We start from the raw sequence: 21,485 nt of genomic DNA on the forward strand, positions 1-21,485 counted from the left end.
ATATCACTGTGTAAAACATTCTTGAAAGGTTTGCTAAAATTGTGGGTTTTAAAAAATAAATCCACACTCTGAAGGAGTGTGTGCGATAACTCAGGCACTGCCAGTAAGAAAAACTGGCTGGCCTAGAAATAAACCTTAAACACCGGGTGTAACAAGACTGCAAAAGACAGTCAACATGAAAAGAGTTCCTGCCATATTTAGCATCTGGGTTGTTTATTTCCTTTTGGGAGAGTTTCAATCACATCATATTTTATAGCTTGCTTCTTTTTTTTTATTTTTTCTTTTCTTTTTCTTTTTCCTTTTCTTTTTTTTTTTTTTCCTATTTCTTTTCTTCTTTTACCTTTCTGAAACAAACCAGTCTTTCTGCTTGGCAGTTTTTGAAATCTATTGGAAGCACCCATTCTCTTGTTGGGACTGTGTGTGACTTGCTCCTCTGTTGGGACATAACGGATGGAGGAGTGTTGCTGCATCACCAGTTTTCCCCAACACTAGAGTATGGAATTTCCCAGCTTATGCTAACAAGACATAACACATGGGTGAAGATCTTTCCCTTTCTTTCCTACAGTAAATTGTTCCCAGCTTATTGATGATACTCCTTGTCCCTACCAGCTGTCTGGGGTAGAGTTAGAAAAGGGCAATTATATATAATACTTTCCCCTAAGGCCTCCCTAGACTCCAATTACTTTTAGTTTAGGGACTTTCTGAGCTAGATGTGATTTCCCCTAATTTAGTAACCTTTGATAGGCTTTTTTTCTGTGAATTTGTCCAGTCTTTCCTTGAACCCAAAAATGTTTTAGCATCCACAACACCCTTGGGCAAAGTAAACAAAGAAACATTGCCTCTTGTTTGTTTTGAACCTGGCAGTCATGATCTTCGGTGTCTTCTTTTGCTCATCTACACATGCACATGAATGCAAATATACTTCTCTATCCTAGAAAAGCACAGATTTTTCAAAGGAGGGACCCAGAGCTATGTTCAGGGGGCTGTGATTTTCAAAACACCTCAGGCTCTCAACTCTGATTAACCATTATTAGGAGCTGGATGCAAACACCTTTAGACCTCTTTTGGAAATCTTGCATGTCACTCCCTAATCGGTAATGAAAACTTCTGGCATTCATAGAAGCTTTTGGGAGCTTGTCAGTTTTCACATTTGTTCTTTAAGCAACTAAATACGGAATTCACTCTTTTACATTTGACAATATTAAACTATATGTGTGATGAATGCATTTTTTTCAGCTTCCACCTAAGGTTCTACAGCTTACTTGCAAACTAATAATAGCATTTAGGTGCTAAAGTGAATACTATAGAACTCTTGGCATGCTTTCCTTGCATTTACAAATCATGCTCCCAGTTCAAATGAAATAGTTTCTTTCAGTAGAAAAGGTAATGGGGAAGGGAACTGTGGGCAAGGAGCACCGTTTTTGAAAACACATTTAGCTGTACAAAAAATGAAGCTAAAAAAGCAACAGCATGGAAAAGAACATATTAGCATTTCCCACGTTTTAACATACTCTGAGAAAGAAAAAAAAAACAATCGCAACCTGTTTTGGCCAATACAGAGGGGTAGAAGTTCGAAAGACCACTCATTTCTGGTAAGTAGTATGCTGAGTAAAGGTAAGAACCGCTTATTGAAATAAGTGGTTGCCAAAATGTACCTTTCTTCCTTCTACCCAATGCCCCCATTCCCCCAGACAGTATTTAGCCTTTTTAGAAAGGCAAAATATATATACTGCTTGGTGGAGGCCAGACAGACAGTCAGCACACACATCCTGACCAGCCGGAGAGCATGAGCATATTGGCTGAGCAATTAGCACACTTGTAGCTCCAGACCAGCCACAGGATATATTGTCTCTAGCTGGGTTTATTATTTGTTGGGATATAAAGGAAATGGGACACAAATCCATAGGAAACCAGGCTCTGTTAGCTCTGGTGCTCATGGAATAGCTTGTTTTGTTTTTTCAGGAGATCAGAGCAGTCAATTGAAGTCCAAGATGTCCAGATGTCTGGTCACACTCTTCTGGGCTTGTAGGTAGTTAGGAGTGGCCAAGAAAAATATACTTTAAATTATGACTGAAATTGGTTTGGACACTTTCTAAGCAAGGAGAGGGAGGAAAAAATACAAGTTTACCAGTTAAGGGTGTTCTGATTGCACATCTATAACTCAAAAATATCTCAGCTTTTTAAAAATAAAATGAAACTTTGAATGCTATTAGCCCATATGCTGAATTAAGCACTAAATCAAACAGAACACATTATTAACTTCTGAAAACTAGCTACAGAACATGCATAATAGAATTTCATTAGGTTTTCTGTAAAAAATGCATAGCCATAGAGTACTTTCCTCATAACTACTGCATAGTGCAGCTTGATATAATACACATTACAAGGTGTGGTGTCAAAAACTTCACAGGAGTCTTTATGGTCTATTTCATAAATAAAACAGCTATTCCAATTTGTCCAAATACATATTTATACAGTAGACCATCACAGCTGAAATGGGAGGTGAATAATGAACAGTATTCCAGTATGAATACACAATTGCAGTCTTTTTGTTGATGTATTTCTCCATGGCAAGGAAATAACACAGGTAACGGGGGCCTATGTAGTCCTTTCGTCCCACTACCTGCTCCCACAGGTACCTCCAATGCATAACCCCATTTTTATTTTTTTTTTGTTTGCTTTGAAGAATCAGCACTTTTTTTCAGTAATTCTATAAAAACATATAAAAAGGATGCAGGACCAACTGAAGGACCGGGTGAAAGTACTAACCTTTCCCTCCTAAGGCTGGGTCCAAATGCCCTTGAGTTTGCTTTAGCTTCATTGATCATTTTGTCAATTAAAAAACCTGCAGAATGATTTGTAATGAACGAAATTTTCTGCCCCAAAAGAGTCCTTTACTGCAAAATCAATCATGTGTACTGCTAGACCTAGATGACTATAGTCCACTTTGAAAAAACTTCATCTACAAAATCTCATAATGACTTGGGTAAGACTGTGTTAGGATTATTATTGATTGTGATTAAAATACATCTACATAGTTTAAGTAGGAAGTTTTCATACTGTGTGCTATAATTTCAGTAAGGCCTATCAATTCTTCTTTGTCAAGAACAAAGACTTAACCTTCACTGCAAATTCCTGTCTTTGTCTGAAGTTGAGAACTGTCTGTTAATACTATTTGAACTCAGGTTTAATGTTTTCTTATTTTTAATATGAAAATGACCTTGGTCTAACATAGGATTACTAATTTATGGAATTGACGTCAGTAGTGATTTTTCTAAATCAAACCCAAAAGAGTACATTTCATTACATTTTTTATAGCAGCATAAACTAAACTGTTGAATTTTCCACTGGTATGACCACTGTGTTTAATTAGTGATAACTGTACGCCAGCCATGGAGCTTAAACAGCAACATGCCAAAACTAACTATAGTTAACTTCAGCAACAGTGGACAAAAGAGACCCTCCAGCCCTTAAGGAGATGAGGTACTTTTTCTCTCTGCAACAAACTACTTTCAAAGTAATCCTTTGATTGTTTGGGATTTTTTTTTTTTCAGTTTAAAGTGTATCGTGACTGGTTTTGACCCACTTCATAGAAACTGGCTGCTTTTAAACTACACTCAAAGCTCTCCTGTGTACAGTATGTTCTTGTACCTCCCTATGTTGTTTTTACTTTGGAAAATTAATATCTGCTGGACCGCCAGAAATGTTCAGTGTGTTAGTATGTGGAAAGAGGATCAACGTGAGTGAGGGAAAGGGCTGTGCACATACAGCTTATCTCATCAGAAACTGGCTGAATTAGCAAAGTTCCTAATTACTACCTGAGATTGTGATCATCACTGAAATCCTTATGCCTTTTGCTGGTCTTATGTTGTGATGAGATTTACAGCACTTCTGGTGCAAAGGTGGAATTAGTTCCTTGCATTGTTAAAATGCTAATGTTAAAAGAGATAGTGGTAGCCACCACTACTGTATGACAGTGGGTATTTAAGCTCTTTGATTACATTACCCGATGAAAGCTAGAAATGCCCTTTTAATCATAAAAGCTTAGAATCAGCTCTCCCCCAAATACTAAATGGGTCCATAGTGAGACAAGTCTCAGGACCCCTCTGTTTCATGTGCAGTGGTGGTACAGCCAGTGCAATGCAGACAGGACCCATAAGTCCCTTGTTCCCTTCCCATAAGGGAACAAGGCTGTTTATCCTGAAGGCTTTGGAGAGACCTAAGAGCAGTCTGCCAGAAGGAGGTCACTGGGAAGATGGAGTCAGAGTCTCTACAGATCTGCATGGCTGGAGGACAAGCAACAATGGTCTGCCCTTAATTTCACATTGTGTAATCATGACTATTGCCCCTTATATCATCAAGAAGTTTTGAATTTTTAGGTATCTTTGTTCATAGATGAGTTATTTTTACTTTGAAGAAGTCTGGGTTCTGCCTCCTTCTCCCATGAAACAATTATCACAAGTCATCACTCTGGCAGCGATTCTGAAGGAATCACCATACTGTCTTCTTTTTAACCTCTTACAGTAGAGGGTCTCCTGTGCTTTGAGGGAGTGGCTGGCCCCATTATTTTCCTCCACTCTCATATTACAAAAGAACACATGAGAAAGGTTAAGTGAGACTAAAATAAGAAAAGAGATGAGATAGAGATCGATAAATCCATGACACTAATGATATGTCATATCTGAGCAAAAGGTCTGTGCAAATTTCTTCTCCCACGAAACTGAGCTAACGTGAAATCAACTACTGGTCAGTTGAGTCTTCTTTCATTTCTTCCTCTGCTCAGCATTATTTCAAGTGTTTGTGAGGTTGTCACTTGTATTTAATTTCATTTTGATAATGAAGACTTGCAAACTAGATTTATTTTATCTCAAGTTGCACATTTCAAAATAATTGAGACGCAGAGTAGAAAAACAGATATTTAGCATATGGAATTTGTGCAATCCAAGAAGCACACAGAATTGAGTTGATGATTTTAGACAAAGGAATAGGAACACTCTCCTTAAAAACAAGTTCCTTCTCTCAGAAGCCTTCCTATAGATTATAAAACCCTATTTTAGTAGTCTGTCCCTATTTAGTAAAATACTTAAACATGTACTGAAGGAAATATGTAACGGTATCCCGTTAACTTCAGTGAAGACAGGTCTCCCTGTTGACCTAAATAGACTAGTTTAAAGATAAGTATTTGTGCAAGTGCTTTGCTGACTAGGAGAAAACACAAGTGATATCACAATTTAATGATCATTCCTGAAGTGAAGAGGGATAAAAAAGCAACAGTTGAACTAAACATCACAAAGAAAGAAGGACAGTTGTCTATTCTACTTTCCACTGCTGTCCCAGGCTGTGGGATTTCCGCACAGAATTTTTTAACTCTCACAAATCATCTGCAAAGGTGTTGGATTATATATACACATAGCTGGACTGTTAGTTACAGGTACAAAAGGTACCCAAGTCCTAATGGTCAAAACTCTATCAATTTTCTTGTTTTATTGCCCACAAATTCCACAGACCAACGATACCCTTCAAAATGCAGCACCTCAGATTTGAAAAAAATAGTGGCATTTTGAGAAAAATAAAATAAAATACCCAAGCATTTTATTTTAAATTTACAGATTTATAGAAGGCAAAATCCATGGCCAGCAATAATCACCTGCCCCTTAACCGCCTCTAAAAAGAAGGTAGAAAAGCAAACATACTTCCACTACATTTATTTTCTCAGAAAGAATAAAAAAGAATTTAAAGAATGTGAAGAAATAACTTACTTTCAGTGCAAATAGGACAGCATCCTTTTCTGTTCAGGATTTTACCCTAATAGGGAGAAAGACAGGCTGATTTAATGAAAGAGTTTTTGGAGCAATGACTGTGTCATGTTGTAAGACTGGATAAGCCTTTGAAAATAGTTCAAGTTGTGTTTGAACTCAGTGCCCTGGTTACAGCTTCAAATATCAGGTGCTAAAAACAGACAGAACTATTCAAAGAGCTTCCTGGTAGTCTTATAAGAAATGAAATACTAAAAGGGTTCTCTGTTACCACTTTTCTCTTTAGAGAGAGTGTGAGAGAATTGACTAGTCATCGGGTTAACAAGGTTGCTACCTTTTCCCCCACTTCCCCAAAATATATACAATACATTTCCCATGCATTCCCTTTTAGTCACCACACAGAGGCAATCTGCTCCACCCCAGGCCCCTCCCAAATCATTCATTATTTATACAAAAAAGAAAGGGGGGGAGGGAAAAAGGAAAGAAGAAAGAAAGCGAACTGATAGAGGTCTAGTTTGGCTAAATCTTATGGTACCTCCACCAAATCACATAGACCTATGTCCCTGGTGAAGTAAATGGGCAGGCATCCAAGGATGTGCAACATTTAAAAGCAAACAATTTGGTCTCATCATAGCAATATGGATAAAGGGTTTGAGTATTTATCTATCACTCTGCCCAGGTAGTTCTACTTACAGTTGTGTCTTATACAAGGATGACTAGAAGCAGGAGGCATTCCTCTGTGTATCTAAATTCATGCTCCTTTTCAGTCTTCATCGATTTAAAAGATGTTCTACCTGATTTTTTATTTAAATTCCCTAAAGTTAACTGTCAAGCTAGTGGATACGCCTGGAAAATTTCAGCCTAAACAATGTGTTTTTCCAAGCAAAAACTGTTGTTGGTTTTAACAGAAGTTATGGTGACATTTGAGCTCACTCGTGTTCCCATACAGGGAAGGAAGGGCATACGAAGCTTTGCTGCACCCCAGCACTGACCCTTTGCTCCAACAGCAGTTGAACACAGAAGAAGTCCCCTCTGTATGATTACTGTTCCTCTTCCCAACCAAGCAGGTGAGCAAGGTGAGGCCAGCAAGAGCAAGCAAATGGAGCTGTGCTATCCTGCCCACTCAACAGCACAGGAAACTTGTGAAAACAGAAAAAAATAGGTAGCAGGTCTATGCAGAGAGCAGGGAAGTGGGCATAAGCAGCAACCCATATTGCTGTCTGCCTTGCCTTCTGCCTACAGTGCTGCCAAGCTTTGACAATGTGCATGGGGAGAAATGAACTCCAAGTATCTGTTGGCAGACTGGAGTGGCGTACACTCCATCCTGCCCTTGCTTGATGTACACAGAATGAGTGCTCGGTGATGAATGCACTTGGGCACATCGTCCACAAGGCGCAGAAGAAGCTCAGTGTAAGCTTGTCTTTGAATGTGCAACTGCATGTGAACAGACTTGAGGCACATCTGGACTTGAGAGAAGCGTTGGATCAGAGTTTCACTGGCAGTGTGGGCAGTGCTTAAGATGTTTGTGAGACCACCAGGCCCCAGAGCAAAAAGAATAGCTGAGGACCAGGCGGCACCAGGGAGGCCTACCCAGCACCTGCTAGAACAAAACCACTTAAAGGAGGAAACGTTAAAACCACACAGAAATAGGGAGCTTGGCAACACATATTTGTATGAATGGAATACATGCAGCTGAATGCCACACACTGCACTGCACAGTCTTACCTCGCTGTTTCAATAAAAGAGTTGAAATCATCAGCCGAGCTGGAAGTGGCAAGAATTCAAGTGAAATCGGATTCTCCAAGGCAGCCTGCTGAGGCTGGTTACTTGAGCCACCATGTTGGCCCGAGATCCTGTTTTTGTCTTGTAGAATAAGGAAACCCATTATTGCTAACATGTGCTGCAAGAGTTCGTTAGCATTGAGGGTTCCCTTAGGAGTGGGCTAAGTGATGTGATCCCATTTTTCCCTATGAATATTTATAAGCAGACCACATTTGAGTCTATTTATTTTCTGGGATTTTTCTTCTTTTTTTTTATGAGGTTTTCAATTTTAATGTCTGAGGTTTTTATTTTATATTTTTTTTAAGGAAAAACTAATTGCTGGGGGGAGGTGGTTGTTTAGTTGTGCAATAGCAACAGCTGTTGTTTTTTTGTGCCTCATTTGGCACTAGAGTAAAAACAGCAACTTCTTGTTTGTAATATTAACAGATGTGTATAACATTAAATGCAGTCTGTGCTAGAGATGGGAGAGTGTGTTCTGAATAAATTTTCAGCTCTCTTGAAGTTCACGGGTTCAAAATTTACCCACAGAATCAAACTCTGCAAATGTCTTCACATTCTGTGAATTTAATTCTATTAACTTTTGCCTTGGAGCTCAGAAAAGGCTGCATGCTGTAAAATTCAACAGGCTTTCCTCTAGCAGTACAAAAAGAGATGTTCATGACCACTGATCATTACCATAGACTTAAGATGTTAGTGAGGAATGCAAAGGCACAAGGAGAGGAGGCAGGAGAAAAATTAAAAAGATTGGTAATCAAAAAGGAGGTGGCACAAAGCAAGAAAGAGGCTCGAGCAGAGTTAGGGCAAGTAAATAGCAAATTAGGTATGAAGAGGTCTAAAGGATCTCTGAAACTCAGTCTTGCCAAGTGTTGAGATTACTCCCTTTCTTTAAAGTATTTAAGCATGTGTTTAAGTTTAAGCACACATGGAGGGCCCATAACTAACTTCAGCAGAACTGGACACATGCTTAATAGATTTGCTGGATGGGGGCCAGCAAGTACCGCACCTTGCACGCTGACACTCCAGGTAACTTGAGAGAGGGAATATCTATTTGGAGTCAGTGGTCAGAAGGTAAGAAACAATAACCACAAGCCACAAGGCTCACTAGAAGTCCAAGGAGAACCAATTTTACTATAGACGTGACAGGAAGGACTGACTTTGTGAGATGTATTGCCTCTGCTGCAGATGAAAAGTAGCTAAGAAAGACACTTTCTGTAATTACTGATATAGGATTAAATGCTCCAAAAAGAAAAGAACAAAAGAAACAGAAAAATGTGCCTAGCCCTATGAAGAAAATTAAAGAAAAGGCAGAAAGAGTCTTCAAATGACTTCTATGTCAGCCTGCAACCAATAGACTGAATAATACAAATGGTTGCACAGTACTGGAAATTTCTGCATCCTTTCAAGAAATAATTGGCCAAAATTTATGCTGAAAAATAAAATAAAATTCTATCACCAAAATATCCCACAATATCATGCAAAGAGTATTAAGAATGCATGGTAAAGCATTTAAGTCATAGAATAATATTCTAAGTTCTTTGTGAATCTTCAGTCCTTTCCCGATGAGTTGTCTATACCATAATACAGTTTTAATGAGACAAATTTATGTGGCCTGACACCTGAGGGACACTAAATCACATTTTATTCCACAGCAGTCTTCAATAGTCAGTGGAGACTGCTTATTGTCAGAAACATTGTGAAGAGAGAAAACAAATGGAGAGCACACCACTACAGTTTGCAGAGGCAGCAGCATAACTGTGCATGATATCCATACTTCCAGTATCAGAATCACTAATATATCTGTATCTTGAATAATGTGGTGTGCTTAATTGATGTTTATATATTTGTGACAGAAAAATCTCATTAAAGAGAGTGAAGCAGAGATGAAAAGTAGAAGATTTAAATCCATTAGCATACATTATATGCTTTAAAATTACTTGGTACCCACTTGGAATAGGAAAATAAATCTTACTCTAGAGTTTACATTCTTTCTCCTACTTGTCCTTCCAACTTAGCTTGAAAGAGCAGAAATGCAATGTGTTCCTGTGGAGGAGAGTAGTTTTGCTTGCAGCTTGCATTTAAAGGCAGGGAGCAAGGTGACTGGTCAGATAACAGAGCAAATGGTGCTGCAGGGTAACAAAGCCAGTCTTTTCAGCCCTAAGGAACCAGATCTTGTCTGAGGACTGACCTCAGAGCTCTAGGGCAGTTTATGACTTCACGTTAACCTTGAAACAGATTGTGTAGCAACACTAAACAAGTTTGACAGTCAGTCACTTATGCTGCTGCAGGACTGTGGATGGTGAATTTTTACCCACCATTACTTTCATTTTAGAAGCCACTTCAACTGATCATCTCAATGCTCAAATTTATGTATGGATACTGCTGCAGTGATCTACTTCACTGAAGATCTATATTAAGTCATATTAGCTACTTGATCTCAGAAGTGTCTTAAACATCTGTAATGCATCAGCACAAGGTAAAAATAAATGAGATGCAGTGCGTGCCTGGTTCTCAGTCAACAAAAAATTCGAAGAGACCTGAAGAGCCCAAACTTACACCATGAATGGCCTGAAGGTAGCAAACCTGATTGCCATGAGCCACGTCACGTTCCCAGAAGAGCAGCTTCGTTTGTTCACACTTTCTAATGTGTATGCAGCATCTCATGTGAGGCCCATTAACAGGAGAACTGCCCTCTGCAGTGAGTGCCAGAGGATGCAAGCATCGTTCTTTAAGCCCGTTGTCACAGCAGAACAAGGAGTGCCAAGGTACAGGCTCTCTATTCTACCACTGCTTCTGGCTGTCCAAAGTTTACATGTATAAAATTTTACAAACTAGAGTTTGTCATTTAAAAATTTTATATCTAGGTGTCTGTGACTCACATTTTCCCCACTGGCTTCCAGAATGGAAAAGGAAACACTGAGAAGGTGTAATCTAATGACTTGGCTTTCTCTTCTGCAGTTCAATTCAAAGATCTGCCCCTACATGAGGTGCTATTTAGAGCTCCCTCTTGTGAATGCTTGAGCCATTAAAAAAAATAATTTGTCAGTGTCAGAAATCCAAGAAACAAAGGCTGACTTTAGCTCAAGGTTTCAAGTACAGCTAACTTTTGAAGCAATTAAGTAAAGTTACAGTTACACCCGTCTTTGGGTTCACTTCAGACTTTCAAATAAAATAATACTCAGGCCACAACCTTAGACAAAGCAGAATGGCTTGGTTGAAATAATTTGCTTTGCTTTGTCTAATTTACATTTTCAACCAAGTGTTAAGCCTCACGTGCACTGAGAAATGCAAGTACAACAACCTACTGTGGCTTGCCTTAAGAATATGCATGCTCTTGAAATATTAACATAGTCATCTCATCGCTTTATAAAACTACTAAATGAGTGAAAGGCATGTTCCAGTGCAGATACCTGGGACAGAGAAAGTTAAAGGCAGAAGGAGAAATGGAGACTCTTCAGGGCAAGGACAGAGGTGGAATGACCATATTCAGGGTAACAGTAGCACACCTGGAGAATGCCAATCTAAATTAATATGCCAGAGTATCCCTTCTTTTCAAACTGCATGCCCCACTGCCATGTACACACTTCCAAGAAACACTGGAAAAGATAACGGTTGCCAAAAAAACAGAGAAGAAAACTCAGTTCTTTTAAAAAACTCACATGAGGACAGCTGCTGACTGGAATGCACTGTTTCTTGCGACACTCTGTCTTGCCTTTCACACAAGCACAGATGGTGCAGTTTACAGAGGACCACATCTCTCCATCCTGCAAGAGAGAACATGATATAGTATCAGCTGGAGTGGCAACAGGAAGCTATTTCAGCAATGTATCATTGCACAAGAAAGGATGACTTTCCCTGTTGGCACTGTCTCATTGTTTAGTCTAAATTATTTTGAGGTGTCTGTCCATGGCCAGTTGGATTCAAGACAAAGATCAAATTCAGCAAGGTTTTCTTCCCTTTGGCCCTCTTGGTCAGAAATTCATTTTTTCAGGGCTAACCAAATCACATTTTCATTTTTCATCAGTGTCCTGTTTATTTGTATTGTTTTCTCTCTAATAAGCATCTGAGATGTGATCACACCGACCACAAATTTTCATTTAAGCTGACATAATTAGGAAAACCTGGTTGAGTGAAGTCTATAGGCTGCAAGTTAGAGTATTTGATTAAGATATACAGTGAATTTATTCCCAGATGCAGCATCATTTTGACTCAGGGCAGGAATGGTTGAATAATGAATTCTAATTTAGTTTACTACAGCACTTTCACAGCTATTTGATCTGCTAAACATCTGAAAATGTTTAGAAGAGATACAGTGCTGAAATTCTCAAATGCGGAGCAGGTAAGACAGTCTATGTATGGTATTAAGTGCAGAGCATAATATGCCTCATGGTCTTGTCCCCACTTGGGATGAATTGCTTGTGGAACTGCCCTGGTTCCTTTTTTACATGGTGCTGCACTTGCCAAGTGTGGTTTCTAAAACATTCTGTTTCACCCGCTTACAGCCTTGTGCTAGTCCGCTTAGAGCCAAACTGTGCATGTTTTCTGTTTACAGGGCTGCTGGGAAGGAAGGGTGAGGATAGACTGGACAGGAACAGGCAGCTCAACCAGACAGATGTGAATAATTACGTGCCCACCTCAACACGATGTTCTGACCAGAAAGAAAAAACAGACCATATCTGAAATGCAAAGGAGCCTAACTTATTCAGCGCAGCACACTTGGCCAGAGGCTGTCTCTCTCCTGTTTTTTGTTTCTAGGGCATGTTACTATTGCCTAGTGTTTCTGATGTTCTTGGGTCTCTGATGACCACTCACCAGGCAACTACTAAGGTACCAGAATACATCACAGCTGACTGCATGCAGCTATCCTGAATTTTTGTTTTGCACAGGAGTGCAAAAACACATTTGCTGTGCCCATTCTACCTGTGTCAGAGAACTGACTTCAACAGAGCGACACTCAATTTACATTTTTGCACACGAGGCCAGAAATGGATGTACTCTCTCGTTATTTTTTCACACTCCATATAACACTAGTAATATAATAAAATCTTCACAAGAAGCAGAATATTTTAGTTGGGTGCCTAAGAAGTAGGCATTTGTTCCTGAAGCACAATGGCGCCAGTGTGAAAGTGCCAATCAGATGGAGTATAGTCTCAGCGTACAGTAGGTTCACATGTAATTTCCAGAATAAACACTTCAGCTATGTACACAAAAGATGGAATAAATGGGAAGCAATTCTGGCTGAGCAAACCAAGTATTCACAAAGGACTTAACATTTGATCTGATTCAAGGGTCTCTTAATTCACAGATGGCCCATGAGGTGACAGAATCTTTTTCCGACACAGTGTGAAAAAAACGTTGCACCACTTGGAAAAACAAACAGGGTCTCAGTAATAGCAGAAGTGTTCTGCAGGGAATCCCTTGTGATTTGAAAACATTGGGTGAGAGTGCAGTAGGTAACAGTTACTACATGGCTACCCCAGCATAAAATATCGGGGGTGCTGTCCTTAGCAGAGATGTGAAACGTAGTAAATCGAGTAACTTTCAGCCAAGATGAACTTCACAAAGCTCCTGTTGGCTCAGCTATGGAAAAGACTTTGGTTCAGCAGATAAAGCCTGCAGGCCACTCAGAATATCTCCTCCATGAATATCGGTGTTTGTTTGGGAAAGCAGAGCACTAATATCTCTTACTAAAAATGCATCATTTGTCATGAAACAGCAGCTTGAACCTCTGCATACGGAAGGGGAGGCAACATGTAACATTCAAGGAGGAACTATAATCTTTAACTGCTGTGTATCAGCAGAATTTATACAAACTCAGAAAAAAAAAAGCAGATGGCAAATTTTGCAAAGCTTTGCCTCCATCATCAACCAGAATGGCGAGGATTCTGCTACAAAACAAGCCACTGTTCTAATCTATAGTAAAATCATGCTGTTTCGGCTGTTACAATGGTATCTGCTCTTGAACCACACCTGAAACTTTACCTGGAAGATCTTATTGCCAAACTTGCACACTTTCACTTCCTCAGGAGAGACATATGAGACACACTCCTTGCAGCAGTGGTCTTTGTTTTTATTGCATTCACCAGGAAGTAAGCACCTCTTCTTACATATCACTGTTGAATCCTAGGTAAAAGGATGAAAGGAAATCATAAAATCATCACCAAGGTGTTTGTGCTCCTGTGTGTCCTTACAACAGTATTCCTGCTTGTTCATTCATTGCATCCACCCAAGCTACAGCCCAACTGCTTTGATAGGTCAGCTCAGAGAAAATAAAAATTATTTATGGATTAAGGGAATCTTTCATGGTCTATGAAGCTAAAGCCCAGCTTGTACTTTTATTTGCCTGCAAAATCTTACTGATTTGGTGACACTTTCATTTTTTTGCCTAGGTGCAGAAGTGGAAGTGGTCACAGTCATGTTAGAGAACCAAATAAAATATCACTGCCCTTCAGCAGAGATGTGGTAATTCATCATCTAGAAACTCCTCTTCCACTCTAATCCAAAGTTAAAGAGGATCATATAATCCGAGCAACTTTATTTTGCATCACACAGAGTCAGGTATCGTGTCTCAGCTGAGGCAGTCAGTAATTTTTTAAACTTTCCTAGCAGAACTGCAAGTGCTCTTCAGATCATATTCTTTTGGACCACACAAGATGCCACAGAACAGTATCAGGCTTACAGTTCCACAGCCCTACAAATTACTGCTAAGCCAGATAATCATCAGCACACAATATCAAAGCACTGTGGACTTACCTTGCATGTACACATTGTGCAGTTGTCATAAATAAACGAGGACCCATTATCATACACATTGCTGTGAAAGAGGCAGCTTCCAAATGGGAGGTCAAACACTTTCCTCTGTCCTGAATAAAAATAAACAGTAATAGAAACAGAATGTGGTTGAAAATATACCATACTGTCAACAAAAATAGAAGGGTTTATTGTCACCAGATCAAATTCATGTGCAATGTGTCATTTGCTACGTGTTTCCACCTTGGTGTGAAAAAAATATGTACTTTTAACAGTTCACTGTTCCTTTAGTACACATTCATCTGTACAAATCCTACCATGGGAGGGAATATAAATATGATTTATAGCATGTTTATATTGGAAAAATCTTTCTTCTCCTTCTCATCATAAAGTGCACAGTGCAGCTAAACGAATAAAAAGTAAGCACTGCAAACTCTTAAGGTAGGTACACTTAAACTAGTTTAAACAGTCTTTAACTTAATGCAATAACTTATCAAATAAAGGAGTCTTAACTGGTTTTAGCGTATCTACCTCAGGGGTTCACAGCAGCCAAGCTAAATCAACTCAGTGACACTGATGCAAAAATAACAGATGTTGTCCAGTCTCATTAAGATAGCTTGGTGTACCATGTGCACACAAGACTGCAAGAAATACAGGCATTTGCATAGTTTATGAACAGAATTAAGGCAACAGAAGATCCTTAGTTTCCATAATCCATAAAACATTCAGGCTTAATGAGAGCGAGGCAAGGGTTTGGAGCACTATACAGGGAAGGCAGCACCAAAATCAAATCCTTCCTGAAGTCCTGCAATCCTGCAAGCACTTTCAGACACAAGTTGCAACAGAGTTTGTGGTTCTTGTAAGCTCCTCTCATTCTTCAGCTTCTTTCCCACTAGGTTATTTTAAACAAGTGACCATTATGATACATACACGAGCTCTTCACGAAAACACTATACTTACTTTCCTAATTTTGAGTTGCCCCATTTACTTTTGGTGGCAGCCAACTAATAAGCTCTTTTATCAGTGGTTGTCACTTTCCTAGATTGTTTCTGCAGTCTAATGTTTAATAGGGACCAATTCCAAGGCAGGGAATGGCCACTATAAGTACATACATGAAGTACTAAGTGCTAAGCAAACACTTTAGCTTTTAAACCATCAGGTCTTGGCATACTGTAATTCCTTCCTTTTTCAGTAGTTGTTGATAAATGTAGAGCATCTTATAAGAAAAAGGTTCCATTTTCTTTTGAGATATAAGTGAACAAAAGGATAAGTACACAGCAAAATCCATTGGATTAGCCTTGAGTTTTTACAAATCTAATGTTAAACAAAAGTTAAGAAATAATTGCTTTTGTTCAGTTAGACATAATTTGAACATCTCTCTCTTGCAAATTAGTTACTTTTAATTAATCTGTACTTGCAGAGCCAGCCTTCCTTTTACTGGATGTGCATCTTTCTGAAAAGGCTTAATTTCTCTTGCAGGACTGACATATGAAATCAGTTGAGGATACTTGGTAGCCCTAAAAGGATCTGCTCTACATCCATGCACTACTTACGGGTAAAGCCTAGCCATGGTCCCGCCTGTAACAACACTTCTACTGCTCCATGTGGGGCCAGGACTTCAATAGCATAGCTTGTGTCAACAAGTGAACAAAAGTCCAGTTCTCTCCCACACCCTCTTGCCATGCCTTGAAAACCGCTCAGCGCAATTCCGGGTGGCCAACCCAGTTCAAATAGTTGGTAAAAAACCACTGACAAAGGAGCTACCACTTTAAAATATGTGGTGATGAAGATATTTGGCTTAATGGTCGGCTTTGCTGGCTCATAACCACTAGTTAAACTAATAATTCAAATCCCAGCAGAGTCCACAGCATTCTTCTAAGCTATATACGCTGAGTATCAGGAATTCAATTGCAGGGAGGTCCTCCACATGATACTCTAAAAACCATGCCTCAGCATCCCTGGAAATGCTTCCCTTTCCTGACAGCCATGCAGCATGCTAATCATTCCCTGGCTTTACTTCCACTCCAAAACTTTTAACACTTCCCTGTGAATAGATGTTATCTGTTCAGAGGTATATGAAATGCTTTAAAGACCACATAAAATAAAATTGATTATTATTAGTGAATTTGTTTAATTCTAAGAGGGGAAAAAAGAACATGTAGAAAGATCCCCTCGAAGCAGTCAAAAATTAAAGCTGCATTTCAAATGCCTAGATCAAGAAGGGGAAAGTTCAGTTGAGAAAAGCATGGGGAGGAGAGGACAAGGGGAGTTTACAGAAGGAAAAGAAAAATGTCCTCAGCCAAAACAGAAGCTCAGCATTTGGACTGTTCTCCTCTCCATTTCATTCCTCTACTGCATTACTTTCTGGTCCTGCAGCTAAATGTTCCAGGCAGATATTTATCTGTAGCACTTCTCAATTAGTAAATAAATAAATTTGGGTTTATTTCAAGCCGTCAAAAATGTTAAGTACTATGACAACCTGGAACTCTATATGGCTTGCTGCCTTCAAGGCCAGACCTCTCTGTATCCCTAACCTAGACCTGGAAACAGACTTTGGATAACAGTAAAGATGTAGTCAAAATTATAAAGCTTCCATTGAAGAACTGGGAGTTATTGGCTCTGAAAATTTTCCAAACCTAGTTATAACCTCATGGAGCAAATTAAAACTAATTTACTGAGTAGGATGTAAGTATTCCTTGTTTATGAAACAGACAGAATGTTAACCTGTGGGATCTGTGCCTTATTTTGTCACTGCCTTCTTTGTCATGACTTGGAAGAACTAGCCCTTCTTAGAGGCCTCTGACTTACACCTTTAAAATGCGTTGGAAATATGTAATTGAGAATATTCTTGGATGAAACTGGGATTCCACCTTAAGAAGGCAATCACGAGGCAGACTCCTGGGGCCGTGGCACGCCTCTGACAACAGTTTACAAGAATGCAATGTCAGTTCAGAAGTTTCCTCTGGCCTGCATTTCCTCAAAACAAAGAACGCAAATGCTCACATGAATAATAGTATGACAGGGCAAGGACTTTCTCTCGTGGCAAACTCAAAAGAAACATCTCTTCCTGCCTCTTCAAAATCTGTAGATTATAAATTCCACTGAGCAATAGAGTCTTTTTCACCTCAAAGAATTTACCAGTATTGTGAAATACTGGTATAAAAGATGCTATGTACAAACACATCATATTAATCACAAAATTCCTAGGGAAAAAAACTTACCTAAGCATTTGGGGCAACACTGTCCAGCAGGAATGTGACTGAGGTGCTGAGGACATGAGAGAATGGGGCAGACTTCTTGGATACACTGTGTCCTGCCACCCTGAAGGAAAATAGGCTCGGTTAGAAAAAAAATTGAAGCAAAATATCAAGTAGATGTGCACACACACACACACAGACTGGTAACAAGGCCTTGAAAAACCTTAGCCAAAGCTAACAGAAACTTCTGCTTGCGTCAAGCATAGGACATGTACACCTGTCCTTCAAGACTTCCTATATTGCTTGCAGAGACGTTGGATTATTCATCTTTTCTTTAAGCTCTCAAACAATGAATGTAATAGCTGAAGAAACACTGTCTTTCTATCTTATTTTTTGGTGTGGATATGAGAAAACCAGGGGAGAATAAAACCATTATCCATGAACCTTTCCGGATGTTCAAAAAAGTTACTAAGCAATTTTTTACATTATTCTTCATCTCCTGTGTCGTGCCCTTCTAGGCTTGTCTGGGACAGGGATTAAGTGCTGAAGCAAGATGAGAGCAGGTGTTCTTCAACTACGTCCATGACCTCAGAAACCAAATAAGCCAAAATCACTTAAGAAAGCACATTCTTGCTAGCCTCCAAGTCCAACTATGCAAACCCAGAAGGCCTGCTTTCTTCAGAGGACTGAAAACCAAGAGGGTATATGAAATTGTGAAAATGAATGAGGAAAAAAAAAGAAAAAAATTAAGCAAACTAAACTGGATATATCCTAGTGTATCAACAAATACCAGAAACAGAAGCAAAGACAAAAGCACAGAAAATATGTCTAAGATTAAGTCAGTCAAAAGAGATTTTTGTTCTCATTCTGCTCTGTTGCCTGATTACTTCACCGTGCTTTTAGAATGCTGTGTTTAGCTCTAGACCCCATATCAACATGTGCTCCATATGGTCATAAGAGATCCAGGCTGTCAAACTTCAAAACTCAGTCCATCTTTGTCTTAGCAAGGAAAGTCAGTTCTTTTCATCTAACTGTCTTGCCTTATTTATCACTCAGAGCTGCAGGATCATCCCAACAATAAGCTTTGTATTCCTGAAAGCTGTGATTGAAGACTTATGAACAGTCTCCTCCCACCTACATGCTGGATTGCTCTCGGGGCTCCCTGGGGAAAGGTGGAAAAAGCCATTCATTCTGAAGAGCTCTGTGCCTGAAATAATCATATACCATTCCACTCCTAATGGCCTCAGTGAATCATGTAAAAGCTTTTACATATAGGCAGACCCACATATTCACTGTTACACAGAAAATAACATGCTGACTGTACCCCCATTCTTTTCAGGCACTGAAGTCTACCTGTCCCATGGGGCTACCAAAGCATCCTGAATGCACATGGCTAAGGACTGCTCGTAATTCTTTCACTGTAGCATGCAGAAACACAGAGTTTATTGTAGACTGAAATGACTGCTCTAAATTAAGGGTCAGACCAGAAACTTGACAAAATGAAATTAATTCTTCACTGATGTTCCTTAGTATGCTCAGGGAACAGCTCTGTGAGAAAAGACACAGGTGCAGAATGAAAGAAGGGCTCTCTGAAGCAGTACCGTCTTTCATCCCAGGGAAAAAGGCTTTGAGAAGACAAAGTTCAAACTTCAGAGACGGTTCAGAAAAAGAGAAAGTAGGGCACAGAGGCCTCAGCCAGCCTGGTGACAGGATGAGGAATATATCCATGGAAGTTATAAGGAAAGGCTAAGAGAATTGGGATCGTTCAGCCTGGAAGAAAAAGGGCTTCAGGGTGACCTAATTGCAGCCTTCCAGCACCTGAAAGGAACCTACAAGAAAAATGGAGAGAGACTATTTACAAGAACGTGTAGTGACGGGACAAGGGGGAATGGCTTTAAAGTGGAAGAGAAAAGGTTTAGATTGGATATTAGGAAGAAATTCTGTACTATGAGGGTGGTGAGGCACTGGAACAAGTTGCCCAGAGAAGTTGTGAATGCCCCATCCCTGGCAGTGTCCAAGGCCAGGTTGGATAAGGCCTTGAGCAACCTGGTCTAGTGAAAGGTGTCACTGCACATGGCAGGTGGGTTGGAAATAGATGATCTTAAAGGTTTCTTCCAAGCCAAGCTATTCTGTGATTCAGCAAAGATAAAGCAATGCTCCACACATTATGAGCTGAGGTTTCATCTTGTCTCAGCAGTTTTCTCAAGAGACATAAAAGAAGGGAAGATGAAACAGTACTTTCTAATTCTCCCACAAGAGGTCCATCTTCGAGAAAGACAGAGAACAAGTCTTCCCTTAAATGAAAGCATGGAGCCAGTCCAGCTAGCCGTCCATCTGCTTCTGCTAAGCTCCTACCTCAATTATGATATTTTGCTGTTCAATAAGGATACCAGAGTTGAAAGACGCACCATTCCAGGCTGCGTCTGACTTTGCTGGACACACTGGATGAAGGACAGAGCGCAGTTTCTGGGTAGGCTACCCACATGCCTGGTGCACAGCATGGATGCAGCTTGTATGCTAGGACAAGTGGAGAGGAAAACGTCTGCGGAAAAAACTGTCTATCCAAAACTCCCCAAAGGTGTGAGCCTGTGGTAAGTCATCTCCAAGAGCCTTGGGCTTCATCTACCATGAGGGTGAGAACAGTGACTACCACCAATAGCTTCTCTTAAGCGGACTTTTAAAGCACTCATGAAATCCCAGGAGGACAGAGGCTTCATACTCCCAATTTGTTACTGATAACAAGCATGTCTAAACTTAATAATATTTTATATACATGTTATTTAAGGTTAAAGGTTAACATCAGTATTATCAGAACCATATTTCTTATGGGCATCTCGCTTTCTATTTTTCTTGCAGGTTTTATCTCTGTGCTTTAGTGAAGTTATAAATCATCTAAAGAAGATTACTCCCTAGTTTTGCCCTATATTCACCTTGTGCTTGAAAGACTGTTAATCCTCCAACTGAAGTAAAATTTCCATTGATTTTACAGAATATTTTGTCTAAGTGCTGGCTGGCATTACTATTCAGTCCACAGTGGATTGTAGAAATTTATTTTTAACTTTCATCCTAGAAGAAGTGCTACCAGTGAGGTTATCCTTACAGGAAAAAAAAAAAAAAAAAAAAAAAAGAAGGAACTATCAAAATTACATTTCTCTCAACTCCAGGATACATATTCCAGACATTAGGAGCAAGGTTAGACACACACTGTAGACTCAGCAGGGATTGTTGTAAGAACTAAGACAGATGTTCAAGGTTGTCTCCAGCTATGAATAAAGATTTTACGCCACCAGCATGAGAAAGAAAAACTTTGAAAGTTCAACAGGGTCACTACTGAGCAAGCCTGCCCCATGTCAGTGGCAAGAGAAGCCAAATAAAGACACAACTAAGTGACTGTCTTCAACCACTCTAGCACAGTGCGAGTAGCTACAGTCACCATGAACATACCAAGAGACATTATCATTTTTGTGACAGCAATGGCATAAAGGCAATAAATAGAAATATACCAATAAAGAGATAGGCATATGATTTGGGAGTCACATAATGAGTGTTACCATTCTGGAATAAAAAAAAAAATTAAGGCATTCAAGGACTCCTGTTTCATTACACCACGTTGGCTGATGTGTATAGGGCTTTTTATGTCAACTGGATGGTGTATTGGCTTACATACACTTGCTGGTCACCAGAAGCTCTGTCTGACGTATTAACTACTGTGTCATAGTAAAGATTTTCACTGCTTCCCAAACATGTACTAAATACATAAATCAGGTCTGCAACATGTACTATGCAAACATCTCCAAAATATCCCCAGAATCACATGCTTGTAAACCCATACCTTGAGTTTACAATCAGATTACAATCCCTGATGTACCATGTAAGCAGACTTCGGGTATAAAAGGGAGAGGATACTGTATTTAGAGTGGGGAGTTTAATCTGGAAATAAAATAGGTGTTCTCTCCCAAATCAGACAAAAGAGACTCCAATTCTTATAAAAATGCTGGGCAGT

The 21,485-nt window shown here is 39.5% G+C and overlaps 1 protein-coding gene across 4 annotated transcripts in view; it reads right to left on the bottom strand.

Moving 5' to 3' along the window:
* The window catches only part of BMPER (BMP binding endothelial regulator), a 147,702-nt gene that overhangs the window by 55,114 nt on the left and 71,103 nt on the right, over positions 1–21,485 (bottom strand). For all 4 annotated transcript variants that reach the window (XM_064670428.1, XM_064670414.1, XM_064670407.1 and 1 more), the window contains 5 exons: positions 17,507–17,606; positions 14,289–14,398; positions 13,518–13,658; positions 11,195–11,299; positions 5,760–5,805 (listed from right to left, as the gene is read on the bottom strand). In XM_064670428.1, coding sequence (XP_064526498.1) covers positions 5,760–5,805; positions 11,195–11,299; positions 13,518–13,658; positions 14,289–14,398; positions 17,507–17,606 — 502 coding nt within the window. The remainder of the gene's footprint in view (positions 1–5,759; positions 5,806–11,194; positions 11,300–13,517; positions 13,659–14,288; positions 14,399–17,506; positions 17,607–21,485) is intronic.

This window comes from Pseudopipra pipra, chromosome 1, assembly GCF_036250125.1.
Source record: "Pseudopipra pipra isolate bDixPip1 chromosome 1, bDixPip1.hap1, whole genome shotgun sequence".
NCBI classification, from domain to species: domain Eukaryota; kingdom Metazoa; phylum Chordata; class Aves; order Passeriformes; family Pipridae; genus Pseudopipra; species Pseudopipra pipra.